The 20,167-nt window shown below is 40.1% G+C and overlaps 1 protein-coding gene across 1 annotated transcript in view; it reads left to right on the forward strand.

Annotated features, from left to right (window-relative positions):
- Positions 1–482: 482 nt before the first annotated feature.
- lamc3 (laminin, gamma 3) overlaps positions 483–20,167 on the forward strand; it is a 79,909-nt gene continuing 60,224 nt past the window's right edge. The window contains exons 1-4 of the mRNA XM_033989951.2: positions 483–954; positions 5,525–5,829; positions 16,594–16,724; positions 18,457–18,623. Of these exons, the coding sequence (XP_033845842.1) occupies positions 597–954; positions 5,525–5,829; positions 16,594–16,724; positions 18,457–18,623 (961 nt within the window). The 5' untranslated portion in view covers positions 483–596. The remainder of the gene's footprint in view (positions 955–5,524; positions 5,830–16,593; positions 16,725–18,456; positions 18,624–20,167) is intronic.

Here is a 20,167-nt window from a genome sequence, read left to right on the forward strand (position 1 = left end):
GTACCTCAGAGTGTGTAGAACAGAGCAGCTGTAACACTAGACCAACAACCCCAATTAGACAGGCGGAGGTAGTGAGAGATAATAGCAGAGTGGAGCACACCTGGGACGGCAGGTGCGTCCTGCTGGTGCGTCAATCTGAGCTGTGTGAGATCGACCAATGACACGTAAGTACGAGTGTCCAGTCCTGACCCATCTGACCTGAGAAAGCTCCTCTTTCAAAAAAAATAAAAATATGACCAACACCATACTTCATGTTCCATTGTATTAAAAAGTAGTAGTACTAATAATCATGAAAAGAACTCCATTTTGCACCATCATCAGGGTGGAGTTCTGATGAGTACCAGTAGGTGGAGGAAATTCAACCCCCCCCATTCCCTTATTAACCCCAAAGTCCCTCCTCCGAGCGTCTGGAGGGAAAACTTCCCAAACAAACTTCTTTGCATGCCACAGAGGAGAAACATATGTGAGAGTTCACAGGCAGGAGAACAAAGCCTTTGGGGAAGGGGCCGTTTCTGACAAATTCCTGCCTAATTAAACACTATGTTTTCATTTTACTAAAGTTCATTCTGTCAGTGTAATTGCAGCTCCTTGAAAACATGGATAGATCTTTTTATTTGATTTTTATTATTTCTTTTCAACTTCCTTCTGCCTGGGCTGCTATGGACTCATGTTACGATGAAGAGGGCAACCCCAGCCGCTGCCTGCCTGAGTTTAAGAACATCGCCTTCAATCGCACAGTTACAGCTTCAAACGTGTGCGGCTCTCCACCTGAGGACTACTGCATGCAGACCGGCTCCACACGCTCCTGCCACACGTGCGACACCTCGGACCCCGCGCTCAGTCACAACGCCAGCCTGCTGACAGACTGGAACGACGACCCCACATGGTGGCAGAGCCAGTCCATGTTCTACGGCATCCAGCACCCCAACTCTGTCAACCTCACTCTGCATCTGGGTAAGACAAACATGAGCAGGGTTTGAGCTGAACATCTGAGTTTTTCACTGCTTGTTCTATCGGTCGCAGTGCATTCCCCAGTCAAAAGTATGTCTGTGTTGTGTTTCCACTACAAAAAGCCTTCAAAATCACAATGTTAGAGTAGATTTTGGCATAATACATGTACAATACTGCACACAAAGTAACAGCAAATATATTATACTAATTTAAGTGCCTGAGAAAATGTAAAAATGACATTTAAGTGACAATGTGAGACACTGACATTTGCAGTCAGTGTGCTGTACCATATGACCCCACTAAATTTATTGCCAGACTACACATTTAAAATGAAAGCAATTGTTGGCTGAAGTTCAAAGTAAGCACATGATAACCTGCCTAAAGTTATGCAGGAATAAGTCTGTGATAAGGATAGCAGGGCAATCTACAGGAGCCATTTACATAAAACACATTTTGAATTCAAAACATAGTCTTACTTAGGGGGAGGTAAATCTCATTAACCCCCAGCGAGAGTCCTTTTTGCATAGCCAAAGACTTGGTCAGCAGGTCTGCTTTTATTAAAAATTATGTTAATTCTACATTTATTCCACTAAAAGTTTCCACAGAACTTTGGGAAAATCCGCCTCATTAAAGCCGTCCCCGCTGAGTGATTTACTGAGATGTGACAGACGTGTGTAACAGTGTAAGTGTCTGTAACTAATGCACCAGTGGCATTGTTGTGCTTCTGAAACTGTATTCATTATTTGTTGACTAGTTTCAAATCAAACTTAAACGTTGAATACTACTGTAAATACAAACAGAGCAAGAGCAGATCTAGAGGATCATTTGAACTGTGTTTCATCTGGTGAAACTGTTTTCTTTGACAAAATGCATCCCTTATTGTTAAAATTGTCACTACTCATTTGGCCAAATTTAATGAAACACAGCTTGAAATATTAGCATTATTATCCCATTACCAGGCAGTGGAAAGTGTTGAAATAAGAACTGAGAACGTTTGTCATAAATTAAATTGCAGCAATTCGTTTTACAACGCATTGCCTCACATCTCTTTACAAAATTACCTTTTTCACTTTCATTTTGTCTTGAAATGTGTTGCGTAACTGTCCCGACTGAGGGCATGGACTTAATATAGGTCTTTTAAAATATCTTTTGATTCTCCCCATGTTTTAATAAACATTTTATTATGAGCACATCGAAATTCAAGAACTAACTTTTAGAATTAACCCTTGGGCTTTGCTTCACCTGGAAGTCGTCTTCATATCAGAGGATCTGAACAAATACAAACATGGGCTTTACAATAATAATCTGACATAAGCTCGAGTGCATATGTCTGTCACAATAATTACTATAACGACTTACCATCAGTATTTCTGGTGGGTACTTTGTCTTTGTACAAGAGAAGACATTTTTTCTGCTCTACAGTAACGTTTGAGCTGGATAAACAGAAGAATGTTTCCTCTTCTATTTGTTCCTCATAGTTTATAGCCATCAGTTCAGCCTGAATATTAATTCATCATTCAGTTCAAAAGTGATCACAACAGGTTTATTTGTGCATAAAACACAAAGTACACATCAGGTGTTTCCCCACCAAGACTAATGACCCATTTAAATCACAGGAAGAACAAGAACAACGTCTTACTAAATATTAACACATGGCCTTGGTTTATCTGAGAAGTTCCCCGTCACAGTTCAAATATCACAGACGCTGTAAAAGGGATTCTGTAGAGTTCTTTTGTGTAAGAATATATAAACCAGATGCTGCCAGATGTCATGAACACTTATGTTTTGTCTAAAAGTTTTGTTAATCCATAAACAAGTCTTCTAAACTTATAAGTGACCTTTGCATGTGTTTCTAACCCAAATAAAAATCACCTGTAGGTACATGCGATCAGACCCTCATATTTTCATACGAATCTGAACTCCTGAAACACAATGCCCTTTGAATAATACCCCCGTGCCACCCCTTTTGGTCTTCATGAAAGCTCTGTAACCCATCTGGAGCTCTGGTGGGAGGTGTCTGTGACATGGCTGTTTTCTTTTGCCTCTCCAAACAAAACAAGCTCCCCTCTGAAGGGAATGCAGGCCATCGCTGAGCAGATAAACACAGAGGTTTGATGCGTAGACACACACATCCTGCAGCCCAAACAGTGAGGGTCCGATGCAGGCTAGATAGAGAAAGGGGGGGCTTCACGGGGAGCAAACAAAATGGAACCGAGGAAGAGGCCGGTAAAAATGAACAGAAGTAAGAAATCGGGGTCAGATTCTTTCCCACAGAAGTACACATTCAAATAACACAGTGTCTGCAGATGGTTTTCATTGAGAGCCGTCAAAGGAAAGAAACATCCTGTCCCAGATGTAGAAGGACTGGTTTGAGGTGGCTTACAGCGCCTGTTAAATGCTTTTTAAAGTGGCTGCAGTACCACCAGATAAATGACATCGGATGCACGGTGTAAATATTTATACTGTCGCGTAGAGGATCACAGGAGTGTAGTTTGGCAGGCAGATGAAGTAGTGTTGAGTCTGCGTAAGAGATTTTCCCACTAACCTAAAGCTTGCCATTGTGTCCTCGAGAAACATTTGACCCACCACGCCTCCAGTACATTTCAGTATTTGTCTGACCAGTTAGTTCCTTCATGAAGCGTCTGGAATTGCCCCAACTATTCACCAGACGGAGATTTTAACAGCATCAGTGTAATTATTATTCACATTTTCATCAGTTGTTAGTGTTTCTTGTTTCTTCCTCGTCTCCCAGTCCACTCCAGAATATTGGATTTAAACTTAAACTTATTACGTGAACTGTTTTTTTCAAGTTTAGACATTCACACAGCAGGCAGAGTTGCAGCGCTCTCCCTAATTATTTGTTTCCTCCGGGTGTTTGGCCTGCTTCCTCCATCAACCAAAACACGAACAACAGGCTCCAGCAAAAGTCCAACCTGATTCCCGGTTTCCCCGCTGCTTCTGACGCGTTACCTGCAGCACTGGTCGGACTGTGCGCATCTATACAATTACAAATCTCAATGTTTGTTGTTGTCGTCGTCTACAATCATCTTTTTCAATTAGCTGTCTTTCATTCCAGGTGATGTACCCGGGGATACATCCAACAAATGTTTCATCATCTTCAGCTTTTCTCCTTTACACCAGCAGTCCCAGCAGAACAGAGCTCATCTCATGCAAGTAGTAAATAAAACCAAAATGATCTCCGAGCTCCTAGAGGAAAGGCACAGTTAAATAGTCCTGCAGAGACAAAGACTGTGATGCTGCCATGGCACAGAAAAGCAACAGATGTCAGGATGGTGTGTTGTGTTGAAGCCATGTAACAGTGGGGACGATGTGGCTCAGTTTATCTAATGGAGGAGAAAAACACAGTGAGACAGAAACAGAGAAGCCTGTTAATAGAGTTTCTACACAGACCCCTCACTGTGGTCAAGACGACTGGAGCTTGTGCTCTGCCCAGTTAATCTTTTATCAAATTGAGGCGCACTCTGCCACAATCTGTCTACGTCCAACAAAACACTTCTGCTCCTAACTCCAAAGAACACGGATACGTTCAGTGGTTTAGGATAAAAAGAAGACTTCATTTATATGTTAAGGATATTATACGAGGCTACGAGGGCTGATATACACAATCTATTTAACATAATGATTGTTTTAATGAAGCATCTCTTTCAGGTTTAAAATACACAACTGTTTGCATATTACAGTCATTTTGTTTTGGTCTTTTCACACATCACTTTAAGAGTAAAGCACTAGTCTAGAGTCAATATAGTTTAAAACTGAGCTGGACAAAAGGTCAGAACTGGGATTTAATAAGTTTTCTTCTTCCCACTCCTTTTCAGCTTAAATACCAAGAAATGTGTGAAATGTGCATTAAGTGAACTGGATAAATGTGATCATTAATCTGCTTGAAATAAATAAAATAATATAAAATAAAAAATAATTCTCTGAAATTACTGGGCCTAAAAAAAGTTCAACATCAACTCACATCAAGTGAATTATTTTCAAACAACCAATTTCAAACAGATAAGATTCACCATTTGTGGAACATAAGTTTGCATATTTATTTCAAAAACAATGAATCTTAGAGTAATATAGACCCCTGACGTCCACCTGAAATGTCTGTCCTAGAAAATGTCTGTCCTAGAAAATGAACACGGCCTGTTCTGTGCAGACTGTAACAAAAAGAATGTATTTCTTTTTGCATTGAGTGGATTTTTCTTTCCTCTAGTTACCGTTAAAGAATTTGTTTTGTCTTTTTCCCTTTGACCTATGTTTTACTTCTGGGGCCTATTATTATGTGGATAATGAGAAAATAATCCCACGTTTTATTCCTCTCCTGCAGGGATGACATTCATTTACCCTGTGTCAAGGCAGGGGAAATTAAGCCTATCCCCCATTGTTTTCCCTCTTCCTATAATGCAATTATTATATCAGATTTTTTTTTTCGCTTCAGGGCTTTTCACAGCTCTGTTTGTGTGTCTACCATTACATGGCCCAAACTGCAGCGTAACTACAACACACTTCCGACTGCGTGTTTCCTGCTATATTCTGACAAAATCATATCTGTCTCCCACAGGAAAGGCCTTTGTGATAACCTATATAAGATTAAAATTCTACACCAGCCGGCCGGAGAGCTTTGCCATCTACAAGCGTACGAAAGAGGACGGCCCCTGGATACCATACCAGTATTACAGCGGGTCCTGTGAGAAAACATATGACAAAGCTGCCAGAGGTTATATTCGCCCAGGGGAAGACGAGCGGACCGCTTTGTGTACGGATGAATTCAGCGATATCTCACCGCTCACTGGAGGCAACGTGGCATTTTCCACCTTAGAGGGACGCCCCAGTGCCTACAATTTTGACCACAGTGCGGTGCTGCAGGTGAGTCCGTCGTATGTTTTCAGGTTTAAACAGATTTCTGCATAAAGACAGGCTGAGTATTTAAACAAACTCCTTAAACGTAAAGAGTTGGGAATGAGTCAAAAGTGGCATGCAATTCTATGTATAATTATAATCCTAGGATTTAGTGAGTGGTATCTGGATTATCTGGATTAGGGATGGGTCATAAAATACATCCCCCAGCACAGATATGGAGAATAATCTAAGTTTTACATTGGGTGTTTGGACACAAAAGGGTTAATCTCTGGTGAGTGTAATTAAGTCTTTAACGTTTTCAATTAAATCTCTTTAGTGTTTGGTAATGTCTTTGCCTGTCCATTAAAATCCCACGAGGTAAAAATAAACATCATTTTAGACCAGGGGAGCCAGACTCATTTTCACCGAGAGACACGTCAGTAAAACAGTAAGATGTAACTGTAAGGCAGAATAAAAGTAACTAAATGTAATCAAATCGAATGTAAAATAACTTTCTGTGTTTATTACTGTATTTATTCAAGTTACAAGTATTACAGATGCAAAAGTACATCCACCGACAGAGTCTCAGCCACATTAAAGCAAGTTTCACTGCCGTCTGGATTTTGGTGGCTTTTGTGAACATATTCTTTTGTGATCACAGTTTCCCTTTTAATTCCTTGACAATTTGTTGTTTGTCTTGAAGGCTAACTTTTGCATACTTACCTTTGTGTTTGGTGTCAAAACACATAACATGCATAATACAAAAAGCATGCAAGGTTTAACAGAAAACAAAAAAAAAACAAAAAAAAAAACACAGATTTTTCTCCTTGAAGCACAAACTTGCATTGGCTTTCTCACCTTTCTTGAAACTGTCCTCCATCTGCATCAATTTTCCTCTTCCTGGACATTCTGGGATCATTATTTGTAAATATTTCTTGTTAGCAATGGTCATTTATGGTCAACGCGGCATAGACTTAGTTTAAAATGACGGTCATACCTTTCAACTTACCTTCTCGCGGGCCGCATAAAACGACACGGCGGGCCACATTTGGCTCACGGGCCTTGAGTTTGACGCATGTGTTTTAGACAGACATCCATACAGCCATTTTTCACAATCTAATCCAACCATGTGTCAAAAATGTAAAGTTATTTTTGCTGAAATTTAAATTGAAACTCTCGATAAAACACATAATGCATGAAAATCTATACTGCTCCAAGAATAAACTTAATCAGTTCAGCGTCCCAGCCGTTCGCATCAACATCTTACATATCCAAATATTGAGGATAATTCGAGCCTTGAAGCTGATTATTTCGACATGCGGCTATAGGGAATCTAATGTTATGTTTAGCTATGGTTTACAGTGAAAGGCAGGCAAACGCTGAATTAATGGCAGCCTCTAGAGGGAGGCTCTGCGGGGGGGCGGGTACAGTAAAGCAGGGCTAAAAAGAGTAAATAAGGCACTTAATGCAGGCCCTCCTTCCAGTACGTGACACACACACACACATTATCTACATGTGAGAGCGGATGAGCTTCATACTGAACACGCCTGGAGGAAATACTGCAGTAGAAAATATGCTCGAATAGCCAAGGATTAAGTCTGGGTTTATTGTTTGTACACCGTTGAATGACAAAATTTAAAATGCATGGCTGAGTTTAAGACTTGCATGTCAACTACACGTTACTGCAAAAACATAACGTAACACTAAACAAGATACAAGAAGATATTACCACAGATGTACAATCCCGTAATGCAAAATAACACAATACCGACTTATAGAAAAGGTATTTTTTCCATGCATCTTTCAAGTCGCTCTGATAACATTCTTTCCACTTCAGAGAATGGAGAAAACACGTCCACGCAATCCACATCCAGCTTCCCTTTGATGCCATTATTTGCATGATTGGATTTGTATTTTATCTCATAACAACAACTTAACCCAAACATGGACTTAAAAAAACACCGGATTACTCTAGAAAAGGGCTGTGCGGCTCTTTAAAACCTCTACTTTTGCACTTTAATTGAGAAAAAAAAAAGAATATTTGGGTATATTTTATTTATGAAGTATTGGACAGTGTTTGCAGGACACCAAAGAGTATTTACTCTGTTTAATTTATTGTTTATTTATTATATTTTTTGCTATTCGTTTGAGCAAATCCGATGCATAAAACTGGAAAAAATAATGGTCATTTTGTAAAGTAAAAAGCGTCAGAATGCATGTTCAAAACCCTCTAAAAACACTTCAAATAAGTCCACAAATCTCACATAGTTACAACATGTCACTTTATAATGTATTAATATCTGCAAACAGTTGACTTACTTCTTTTAAATTATAATATTTTAGCTGTTAAACATTGCAGACTTCTTCTCTACAACATGTTTTGCACCTTTTCCTTTAAACTCCAAAAAAACAACACACACAACAATGATTTCATGTGACCTTTCTCCTTAAAGTACAGTGTAGAAATATCCATCCATGCACAGCCCCGCATAAAAAACTTGTCCTCCTCCACATCATTAAATACGGAGGGGATGGGTGTATTTTGGAAGCAGCTGCTGGAAATGCAGATTCACCACAGCACAACTAAAAGTGAGTCTAAGGACCAAAGCAGGTAATCATTTCGGACGTTATAATTGTATGTTTAGGCAAATTGGCAAACTGGGAACTTTGCAATTAATAGGATTTAGCGGCTGTAATAATTTACAATGGTTAGGAGTCAATGTTATTCAGTGGAAGAGCCGAGCGGTGTAAATCTAACTGTCGTCTGATCCCTGTGACAATATGCCATTTTTAGCGCGATATTGTAATTCAGTGTCTCTGTTAGACACGGCTCTTTGCACAAACACAAACATTCACCCCACGCTGTCCTTTTTACACGTCTCAAATCCACAATTGAACCATCTTGTTTAGGAGTAAAGGCTCTTCATATGGATCCGGCAATGTTAAAAATTAGAACTGCAAGACTCGAAAGTGCAATTCGAAGGGTCGCAATTAGCAAATCACGTTTATTTATGTCCGTAAGTCCTTTGCAAGCGACAAAATATCTTATTATCTTCAAAAAAATCAAACAAACTGCTAAATCTGTTGTTTAGAGCTCTACAAACATGTGATTTTTGTTAGTTTAGGAGTTCAGTCTTTTCAATAATGTTAGGTTTTTATGATTCTAGGTGTGTTTAAAAAGAAATTTGAACAAAATCCAAATAATAAAATGTATATAAAAGTAAATATAATTGTCAAAGTTAGGAAAAAAATGAGAAAAAATAAATAAAAATGTGTATTAAGTGTCACGGTTTTACGTAGGACCCAAAAGCAGCACACAGCTAGTACGTAGCTCAACTGTTTATTGTCGAGGCTAGTAATCGGGTAAATGTGGGAAATATCAGGCTGAGAGGGGGGTCCCGGAGGTGCAGGTACGTATTGGGTTGGCTAGCAAGCAGGTAGGTAGACAGACAGGTAGGGGACAGGCAGACAGCTTCCAGAAATAACGATATCAGACACAGGACAAAGCGATTGTAGTACAAAACCACCAAAAAAAAGTTAACTCGTCTTATGGAGCCAAATGCATCTACTAACTGGAAGAGTATCAACGACGAACTGGCAAGGAGTGGATGAAAAACCAAGTGTCTTATACAGCAGGTAATGAGGGAAATTGGATCCAGGCGTGCCAGCTGTCAGATCAGGTAAGCCCACGCCCAGGGAGAAAACAGAAAACAGCAGAAGGGAGGATCCTGACATTAACAATAACACATGTTTCGACCCTGTTCAGACCTCTAACCAAAACAATTATTGACCTTTCCTGAAACTGTCGCGCAAATTCAACCAAAGACGGGCATTTAGTTTAGTTTAGACAGCAGACAAACAAAAGCATGGCATTTTAATTAGACCTTAAGACTGAGCTTTAATGTGGCCCAGGGCTCCGTACATGCTGCACATACCTTGACACTACCCCCACCGCACACACACACACACACACACACACACCCCTACACACACATGCCAGATGCTTCTTATAGAACTTCCCCTAATATCAGCCGTGACACTTTGGATGTGGGATGTCTCCAGCGCACCTCCCGCTGAGTAGAAAGTGCCAGGGATTGCATTTAGAAAGATGGAGGCTCAGGCAGCAGCCCCATCACTTCTGAGCCATATGGTAAGATGCACACAGTGGTATGAATATATTCACTACACAGCTGTTCAGGTCCAAATGGGTGAGAAAAGAATGAAATTGAAAATGATCCACCCTACAGAATTTGTCTCCGATAATTAGTTATGATTTTTTAAGGTGCACTGTGTTGTTCTAGTAGGTCGTCCATGAAAAAGCAGGTGTTCAGACTCCCATTCCAAACCAGAAATATACACATTTCACCAGGAAAATATTATGAAATGCTAAATATAAAAAAAAATTAATACAGTATAATTATTTTGTCAATTATTTAGAAGTATGAGATTGAGGTTTGAGTGCTTTACTTCGGAAAATTTGCTTGAAAGAAAACAAAAAACAGTAAACAGTGAGGTCAAAGTATGTATTTGTGCGACTCCATCTAAAATGTCTAGAAATTTTCCATGGGCTATTACTTTGTTGGAAATGATTTGAAGTACTTATAAGTAGAAGTGCAGTAGCCTGGTTTTGAAGTCTAGACTTAATCTTTTTTTATGATTAATTCACTCCCCACTCAGCTATTTCAGTTTCCCTATAACTCCATGTGCGAGACAGTGTTCTTTGTACATTATAGATTCCTACTCTATCGCCATCCTCCCACGACTTTTTAAATGTATTAAAATTCATTTATGAGTAATCAAGTTTTACTATTTCAGCAAATACAAGCAATGCAATTTAATCAACTTGTAATGCAAAAGAAAACAACCATTTGTTTACTGTCAGAGACGCATTACTTTCTGAGACTGCTCTTGTAAAAATGTGCAACCGTACGCTTCTAATTCAAACTACAGATTGCATTTGCAGTACACCGCAATTTACAAAATGTCTCCTGTACTCTGTCAGGAAATTGTAATGACCCTTCAAAAGAACAAAACGTTGTAATTATGGATGACTTGCTGGGCAGACCTAGACCTTCTTTTTCTTACGAGCTCACAGAACAACTGATTATGAAAAAGGACGATCGATAAACGCGAGATACATGGAATGGAATCTCACGAAAGGGCTTTTCTTCACGCCCTTTCGACCCCCATCGCCGGCCTACTCGTTTCCACGCAGAGACGACCCGTAATTGACTGTGATGTGTCCAATTAGAATAAAAAACAGATCAACCGCACCACTTCTTCTCTCACCCAACGCCTCATCCGCATTCCTCGATTTCGAAGACTGATGGCGAAAAAAAGAACATTAGCCATCCACTTTGATGCAAAAACGCAAGAGGTGTAGGGCTCATTTGTGTGGAACCACTAAAATAAAAAATAAAATAAAAAGTTTGTGTTGGCAGAATGGATTTTCACTCATGATCGAACGCATCAGTGTAACAAAGATAAAGAAAAACATCATGATGGATTCAGATATCACAGTTTTATGGAACGTTAAACGAAGGAGGAGATGAAACTGAAAGCAATTGGAAGCAAAATGATAAGTTTAAGGATTTTCTTTAGCGGTACTACTGTATATATGTGTCGTTAAAAAAATATACAGTATTTGGCAGCAGATAAAATACTAAATAGATTTAAATGATGATGGGCTGGTGCTACACAGCGAGTTTTCTTCTTCCTACTTCTTATCGAGCTTAAAACTAACCATTTATTTCGAGCTGGTGAGAAATGCACCTTTGTTCGTATATAATTACAAGTTAATCAACTAACCATTGAGAAGCGTTTATTCTAGATTCTGAATGTTCGTCTTGTTCGACATCTTCGTGCTCTGGGTCAGATTCTGGTTCAAATGTGTACGGTTGGACGGTAAAGTCTTTTTGTTGTGCCATTTTTAATCCATTGTTTATTCCGTTATCTAGAGGACTACAATAATGGCTGCCGGGGGTGTGGTGCAGGTACCAGGTGTGGGTGGGGTGTGACGTAATTTGCATTTAAAAGAGTTTACGCAAAATAAGTCACGGGCCGTTAGTGCTCTGAGGGCAGGACATGAGGCTCTGGAGCATAAATTATGAGAAATTAAGACCCTGGGATCTAATATCACAATTATTATACACCATACATGTTTTGGTATGTGCTAAAAACATAATATTTGGTCTTTAAATAAGAAAAACGTGAAATGTGCATCAACTGTACTGCAGGGGTGTCCAAACTATGACCCTCAGACCATTTTTTTTTTCTTTTTCTTCTGTTGAACTGGGCCAATTGATCATAATCTGCACTTTTTATGGCAAATTTGACTAATCCTGCTAATATAACTTAAATAACATGAGATTGCATTGTCAAACAGATTTAATTTTAGTATTTCAGGCCTTATTTAAAGTCTGTTAAATGCACCATCTGAATTATCCACTGTATTGACACTTGTTGAAAAAGGTTTGGGGACCCCTGGCGTACTGGATACATGTGTACTGACTTCTTGCGTTCATTAATCTGCTCGAAATAAATGCATAAATGAAATAACGTAAGGAAATGTGAGACCTACAACCCCACAACCCACGACACAATCAGTAATCTTGTAATGCAGACAGTAAAAACCACATCGGACACCCACCTTAAAGCTTTGATATCCGGTGTTACAGCATCAAATTCTCATCAGCGTCAAAATCAAAAGTAATCAGGAAAGTGTAATGACTGAAACGATCTGCAGCGTGATTTCAGAAGGCACCAAATAGCGATCACTTGAGGAAGTTTATTCATAGAGGGCTCATTTATCAGTGTTGTTTCCCGCAGAGAGATTGACTGGGCATTTGTGTTGATGTTAGAAGCACTCTTTATACGTACATTCTCAGCAGAGCATAAAATGATCCTTGTTACTCTTCTGTGGCATGTCAGTGTGCCATTTCCTCCTCATATGGCTCAAACAGAGTTATGCATTTTTCATGAGGCTTTAAAATCCCAACTGCATCCTGTCTGTTTTATTAGCATTTTAATCCCATTGCACATTCATCGCACATTCTTATTGGAGCGTTACTGACATAAGCTTTTCTCAAACTATAGATCTACTTGTCATTTTTAGAGGTCAAATGGTAACTCAGTGTGTGCAGTAGCAGAACATGCAATCATTTTTTTTTTTTTTTTTTTTTTTCAATCTCTCAATCAAATACGTGTCTCTATTGCTGTACAAATACATACCAACACTGAAATCAACTGAAAAATGAATCATTCTCCCACTTGAAGGGAGTACACTCAGTGAAATGTGTGCACGTGGATGATTTACAGTCCAGATATGTCTTATACTGAGTGAACTGAGAATATTACAGACAGATTTACAAACATATCTGATGCATTGTAAAAAATATAATCTCATTATAATCATGATGCTGCACTTCAGCGGCTGAATCGTCCTGCCCTGGAATGCGAGGAATTATCTGAGCTGCGGTCAAGATGCACTAGGAACATGTTTTAGCTTTTGCCATTGCCAGAGTAATCAGCCTCAAGTACAACATTATTATTAATGTTTTACAAGGCTCAAACTTCACTTAACACAATATATGTTTTCTTTTACGTTAAAGCTGCTTCTGTTGAGCTTGTAAAGGTATTTTTCAAAAATAATCACACCAAAGATGAAAATTTAATTAAATTAAATTAAAATTTAATTTGTTCAGTCATCCATTAAAATTGTTTGTCTGTCTCTCCTGGCACCAGTTTGTCCTCTCGCTCCCTCTCACTCCCTCTCACTCCCTCTCACTCCCTCTCACTCCCTCTCACTCCCTCTCACTCCCTCTTCACTCCCTCTTCACTCCCTCTTCACTCCCTCTTCACTCTGTCACTCCTTCTCGCTCCCTCTCACTCCTTCTCACTCCTTCTCACTCCCTCTCGCTCCCTCTCACTCCCTCTTCACTCCCTCTTCACTCTGTCACTCCTTCTCACTCTGTCACTCCTTCTCACTCTGTCACTCCTTCTCACTCTGTCACTCCTTCTCACTCTGTCGCTCCCTCTCACTCACTCTGTCGCTCCCTCTCACTCCCTCTTCACTCTGTCACTCCTTCTCACTCTGTCACTCCCTCTCACTCTGTCACTCCTTATCACTCTGTCACTCCTTCTCACTCTGTCGCTCCTTCTCACTCCTTCTCACTCCCTCTCACTCCCTCTCCGCTCTGTCACTCCGCCTGCTTCTCTTAAAGGCTGTGTGGCCAATTGGAGCACCACTGTTGAATGACAATCAGTTAAAGGGGAAAATGTATATTGAGGGCACAGTGAACTTAGGCAATTAAATTAAAAAGTTATTAACTTTGGAATGAGGGACACTGCACACTCTGCCTGCAGCCAGACGTTTTGGAGTTCAAGAAAATACATGCTAGAGGAAGATGACTGAAAGAGGGAAATGTGTGGAAGGTGTAATAGGATTGGCACAAGGTCATTTCAGAAGAGGAGGAGCCTCACAGCAAAGTTACAGTCTATATCTCTGTGGCTGCTTAATCATCATGATTTTGTGATTGTCTTTATATAAATCAGCTAATTGCCAGTCTCATCACCCGAGCCTATTCCAAAGTCAGCATCACTGCAGCATCGTGCGTCCAAATTCCATAAGAGTGGGAATCAAAGTTAATTAAGCTTTTGCTGTGGTTTGCACAAATAATAAGTAATGGGCTGACTGCTAATTAACCTTAAAAAAGTATTTCCTTGCAGTAAACTAATATTTGCCAGTATGGCTGCTCTTTCCAACACAGTTAACAGTGGCTCTTCAAGCAAAACTAATAAGTTCTGCTCTTGTATGTTCTTGTCAGTGATGAATAAAAAAGGGACTCATGTTGTACAGTAACAGAATTTAACTGAATGTCAATGCACTGAGACACAAAACAAACCTAAAGTTACTTAAAGTTACATTAATATCTCCAAACGGTACATTCTGCAGTCTACTTATTCTCATCATTTATAGTGTTCAGCGTAATGGTACAAAAAGATGAGCTGGATTGGGTTTGTATGCTGCATTTTTAACATCTGTTCAACTTACTGGGAAAGAATTTATTGTACTGTTTAGATTACTTACAAGTATTTTTTTAAACAACCAACAGGAAAGTTCTGTCAAACTTTTGGTGTGGGTGGCTGTGTGCTCTGCCCAGGTGTTGTAAGACAAAGTGTAGCATCAACATCAGTTTTCTTTGGCTATTGCAGCGCCTCGAGGTCACCCGCCACCGTCCAAACCCCATTAGTCCACAGAGCTGTGTCAAGTGAGGCCAAAGTCGATAAGGAAGTACCGTAACAATGGCATGGCGGCCAACTGCACTCAATTTTGTAACACTGTATTTACGCTTACGACCAAATAGCAGTTCTATAAACCTCAACATGAACTGTCTGGAATTGTGAAAGCACTCAGAGCGCTGGGGAAGGGCTGGTTGAGAGAAAAGAGGAAAATAAAAGCAGATACAGGATGGTCACTTGAGGTTAAATTAAACAGCCAGTGGTACGTTTCATTGTAAATCCAAATTATATTCATTTTGAGACTGCTACACAGACTAATGTGCACCAAGCAGAGTAAGTGCGCAGAGAACATGAACGCAGGCGACGTGGAGAGGAACATGTGTGAGACATTAACACCAGATGTTCGCCCCAGAAGCTCTGACCTCTTACCTATCATGAGGCGCCGCAGGTGGTCCCTCACTTCACAAGCTCTGTTCAAGCAAGACTGACGCAGCGCTGACAAAAAGAGACAGAAAACTAGTGCGGCAACATGTGTTTACGGCACAGCACAACGGCGTCAATAAACTAAATCCACATATAACCAATGTAATTACTCAGACCTGAAATAAACGTGATGCTTATTTGTAATTCAGGATTTTTTATTGCTCGCTTCATTTGACTAAAGTACAAAAATTACAACTTTTAATAAGTTTCTTAATTCACGATGTGAACTTTCTGCAGCCAATTAGCGCGTGAGTGAATAAGCGCACAACAGTGAGGTTAGAAAATCAACAGTAAATCTTTAAAGGCTTTCCCCAAAAAGCATTTCACAAAAATAAATTAGTGCTGGAGGTATTAGCTGAATAGGTCTGTTTATTGGCAACTGCGGCTCATTCTAAACCGAAACATTTTGTGAACGCTGTGAATTAACTCTGAGCACATTTTTAACTCTGAGGTCGTCTGCTCCTGTCTCTCTTTTTCTCACCAACCTTTCCCACATCAAAGTGCGCTCAGGGGAGAGGCTTCAAAATGTACAGCCTTGCAGACTTCTTTTCAGGCCTGCCACAGAGCACACGCACACTCCATACACAATCTATTTGTCTTAAACTAGTGCCTTTGTCATTTCTCCTCCCTGCTGCCTGGCCTCACTTTCATCTTCTGCCCCATAGTGCACTTCCTGCTTCCTCTCTCCCTCCTCACTTTCTTCTCCTGCTTTGCTACACCTCGTCTTTACCTTTGCAGCCAGTTCAAACTGACAGGCTGAAATCGTAACTCAAAGCTACACCAAGAGTCGTACAATGAGCAGGAAATGTAGTTCTTTTAATGATTTCCCTTTGTTTTTCTTAATCCACTGCTTAAACAACAACTGTGTTTGGGTTGTGCATACCAAATTTTTCGAAAGCTTTTGCTCCGTCAAAGTCATAACAGCTTCATTGTCTGTCTCCAAAGAAACACCCATGACTAACGCAGTGCCTTTTCAAAGTAAGCCAGACATTTTAAGTGTTGGACTTCAAAAGCCATTTGGGGACATCATTCTCACCCTCATCTGGTCTCTTTTCATCTCTTGTCCAGGACTGGGTGACCGCCACAGACCTGCTCATCTCACTGGACAGACTTAACACTTTCGGAGATGAGTTCTTCAAGGACGCCAAAGTGTTGCGTTCGTATTTCTATGCCATTTCAGACTTTTCTGTTGGTGGAAGGTAAGAGCCAAGACTCGAAAAGACCCATTTTGTCTCTTAAAAGTGACACCTTTAAGCACCACATTGTATTTAGCATTAATCCATCATTGCATTGTGGTATCATAGACTGTATATATAAACGGACATAGCTAACCTGCTAGCCGCCGCCGCCGATGTATTCCAAATAGGAAGTAATCATGTGGCGCGCTGCATCGACTCAGACTCCAATTCACTTTACATTAGAAAACTGCTGCCCCGAGGCTCGTCGTGTTCGTATTGATCCGCTCTACATGATCCCGGTATGTTTATTTCGCAATTTGGCCTGTAACTCTAGATATGAACATTAATAAGAGACAAATCAGGCGCCTTCTTTCCCCCAAGGTCACTCCCACGTTAGCAACAGGTCTGATTGACAGTGTTGCTAAGCGCCCATCTCCTGCTAAAACAGCGTTGCGGGTGGGAAGGGGTGTTACCGTCAACAGCGTCACTCCGGATTGGCTCTTTGGTTGCTATGATACTTGCAGCTGGAAGTCCAAATATGGGACTCGGCTCCAAATTTGCCCCTATAACGGCGAGTTTTGATGAGCTTCATTTGACCGAAACCGAACGCTACGTCACACTCACTTAGTCCACTTATGTATACAGTCTATGGTTGGTATATTAGCAATAGGAGTTTTTTATTATTATTATTATTCTTATTGTTATTGACATTAGAATTGCAAGGATCCCATTAACACTATCGGTTAAATATTTCTGTTTACGGACATAAAACAGACAAATTAAAAAATGCAGCTAAAAGGCATGAAAAATAAACTATTAATGGACACCCAGTACAGTAACGTTGTGTGAGCATGCTAGCTTTAGAGGCTAATTTCCATCTGTACAATCCTCACGTGTAAAAACTGACAAAGACAAACATTTCAGCTACAAAATACAAATCCCAAAACCCTACGTCTTTGCTCTCTATAGTTCTTCCTGTCTGTCTAGTAACTATCACACGCAAAAACTGTGGGATAATCTTGCATCCTCTTTGGAGTTCTTGGGCTTTATTACTCACAGTAATGAGATAGGACATGGCGCCAAGAACCAGGCTGCACTTTAGCACCGCAAAATAAGTTCACGATTAACTAGTCGAGATGAAGCCTTCAGGAGCAATATAAACTTGATCTGACACCTGTCATAAACACTTAAGATCAGCACAGCAGCAAGACAAATTACCAGACAGTGTCACAACACCTGAGGGAGACACTGCCCATGACAACACGTTGGCCATGTAGCAGAGCTTTCTAACCGAATACTTTACACCTCACCAAGTCACTCAGTCCTGCTGGGGCTCAGAGGATCAGACATTTTACATACAGCATGTGCTAAACACTGGGGCAAAACACATTTTGTCACCTTTTACTATAGTAATATTTTTTTATGGCTTTAATGAAAATGAGTCAACAGAGCGGCGGGCGATATATCATCCCCGAGATAATATCAAAATGGCTGCAAATGAGAAAGTAGAGTTTACTTAAAAAGTTATGAAAGCTCCAAAAAGAGTTGATAACTTGCAATATAACAGTTCAAACAAGGGCATTAGGAGATATCTCTGAACATAAATATTTAATTTTTGCAAAAATATGATCTGAATATTTTATTTTGCAACATTTTAAGCTCATTGTATTCACCAGCAGAGCCTCTTTTTCTTTTGCTCCACTTAAACGTGCTTGTGTTTGAAGCTGAGTGCCCTGTCTGTGTAACCCCTCAGATGTAAGTGTAATGGCCACGCCAGCGAGTGTGTGCAGGGGGAGAGTGGAGACCTGGTGTGTGCTTGCCAGCATCACACAGAGGGAGTCGACTGCCAGAGATGTCAGCCCTTCTACCAGGACAGGCCCTGGGCTCGGGCCACAGGGGACTCGGCCAACCAGTGTTTGAGTGAGTTCTGCTCCTGGGACACTGTCACACATCAGCACTGCCAAATCCCCAGGCACTGTGAAATTCAACTGACACAGTATAATTGCCTTCAACCAAGACGCCTTATGCCCTGCATATGGAAAGTCATTTATTATCAATATTAACAAGAACCTTATACACACTATGTCACACTGGATGTTATTGCAAGGGACATTAATTACACAAGTGATATAAATATATTTTATCATTTCAAATGATAAAACCCGGCAGAGTGTATTTCAACACTGTGATGTCAGTGGTTAAAGGCAGAGTTAGATCATACTCAGACACTTTCTCTGATTAACATTTTATCTTAGAACCCACAACATCCAGAGGGCTCAACAATGATACCTGGCATCACCTCTAAACTATAAACACTTTCATCTTCATTTTTTGATCTCATTTCTAAATAATCAGAACATAGCTGTTCTTTTTCTGTGGCACATTCCCCCAAAGTATCACATACTCAGACGTGAACGACAACTCGATTTAGATATATGAGCAAAATCCCAGGCACGTGCATTTTGTTGGGACATTTTCATTCAATAATTCTTCATTTTCTCAGAACATACAGGACACATATGAGGATATATTAATCAATAAAACTAAACTATACAAAATCGTACAAAATACCAAATAACCAGGCTGTGCATTTAAGGTGAGGCCTAATCACTCCTCCAATTACAAACTGACAAAGGATAATCATGTGTCTTTTGTATCCACGTCGACTGGAGAGAGAAACTCGCTCACGCTCCTTTTTAAAGCACTTTCAGCTTTAATTATGACGACACAATATGAGATTTTGAATGGTACAGCGGAATCAAAGACAGGACAATTATGGTAGTTATTTAAAAGGACCATTATTACTTCTCAGTAATCCAGCCAGTATTTCAAAAAGATGTGGCCCAAATGTCAAGTGGCTTTAAACAACTGCATACCACCGTCCCGGATAAACCATATCGGACGCGTGACCTTTTTTCAGACTTAGAAAAAACACCGAAGCAAACAAAAACACAAATGAGTGTCTGCGTATGATTAGCGTTGACATACAAACTATTTCACTTTTCCGATTATATTTTGCTATTAACCGTTAATGTCACGACGCAACAATGGCTCATTTGCACAATTTTGCATCAGCGCATTTCGATTCAGCGCTATTTATCATTTACTATTTACTTTCGGGGGAAACTGATGGCACGTAGAGATTTCTAGAGGCTCTTACATGTCTGGGATTGTGTTTTGTAGGTATGATTGAGTGACAATTCTTTCAGACAGTTCACTTTGAGACCGCAGTCGTTCTCGCGGAGGCAAATTGCTCCAGGTCTTCATGATTTCCACAGTTTTGTTTGATGTGGTCGTGGGCTTAGCTTGAGGCTGTTCTAAAAGAAAAAAAAAAAACACTCTACCCTTTCCTAGTCACCGCTGATTTAAGCGAAGGCTGCGGGTTTAGCCGGCGGGGATAATGATCGCAGTTTCTTCTTTATACATTAAGACCAACAGCGTAGTTATCGCCGGGTCAAGCTGAA

This window comes from Periophthalmus magnuspinnatus, chromosome 23 (assembly GCF_009829125.3).
Source record: "Periophthalmus magnuspinnatus isolate fPerMag1 chromosome 23, fPerMag1.2.pri, whole genome shotgun sequence".
In the NCBI taxonomy this organism is placed as follows: domain Eukaryota; kingdom Metazoa; phylum Chordata; class Actinopteri; order Gobiiformes; family Gobiidae; genus Periophthalmus; species Periophthalmus magnuspinnatus.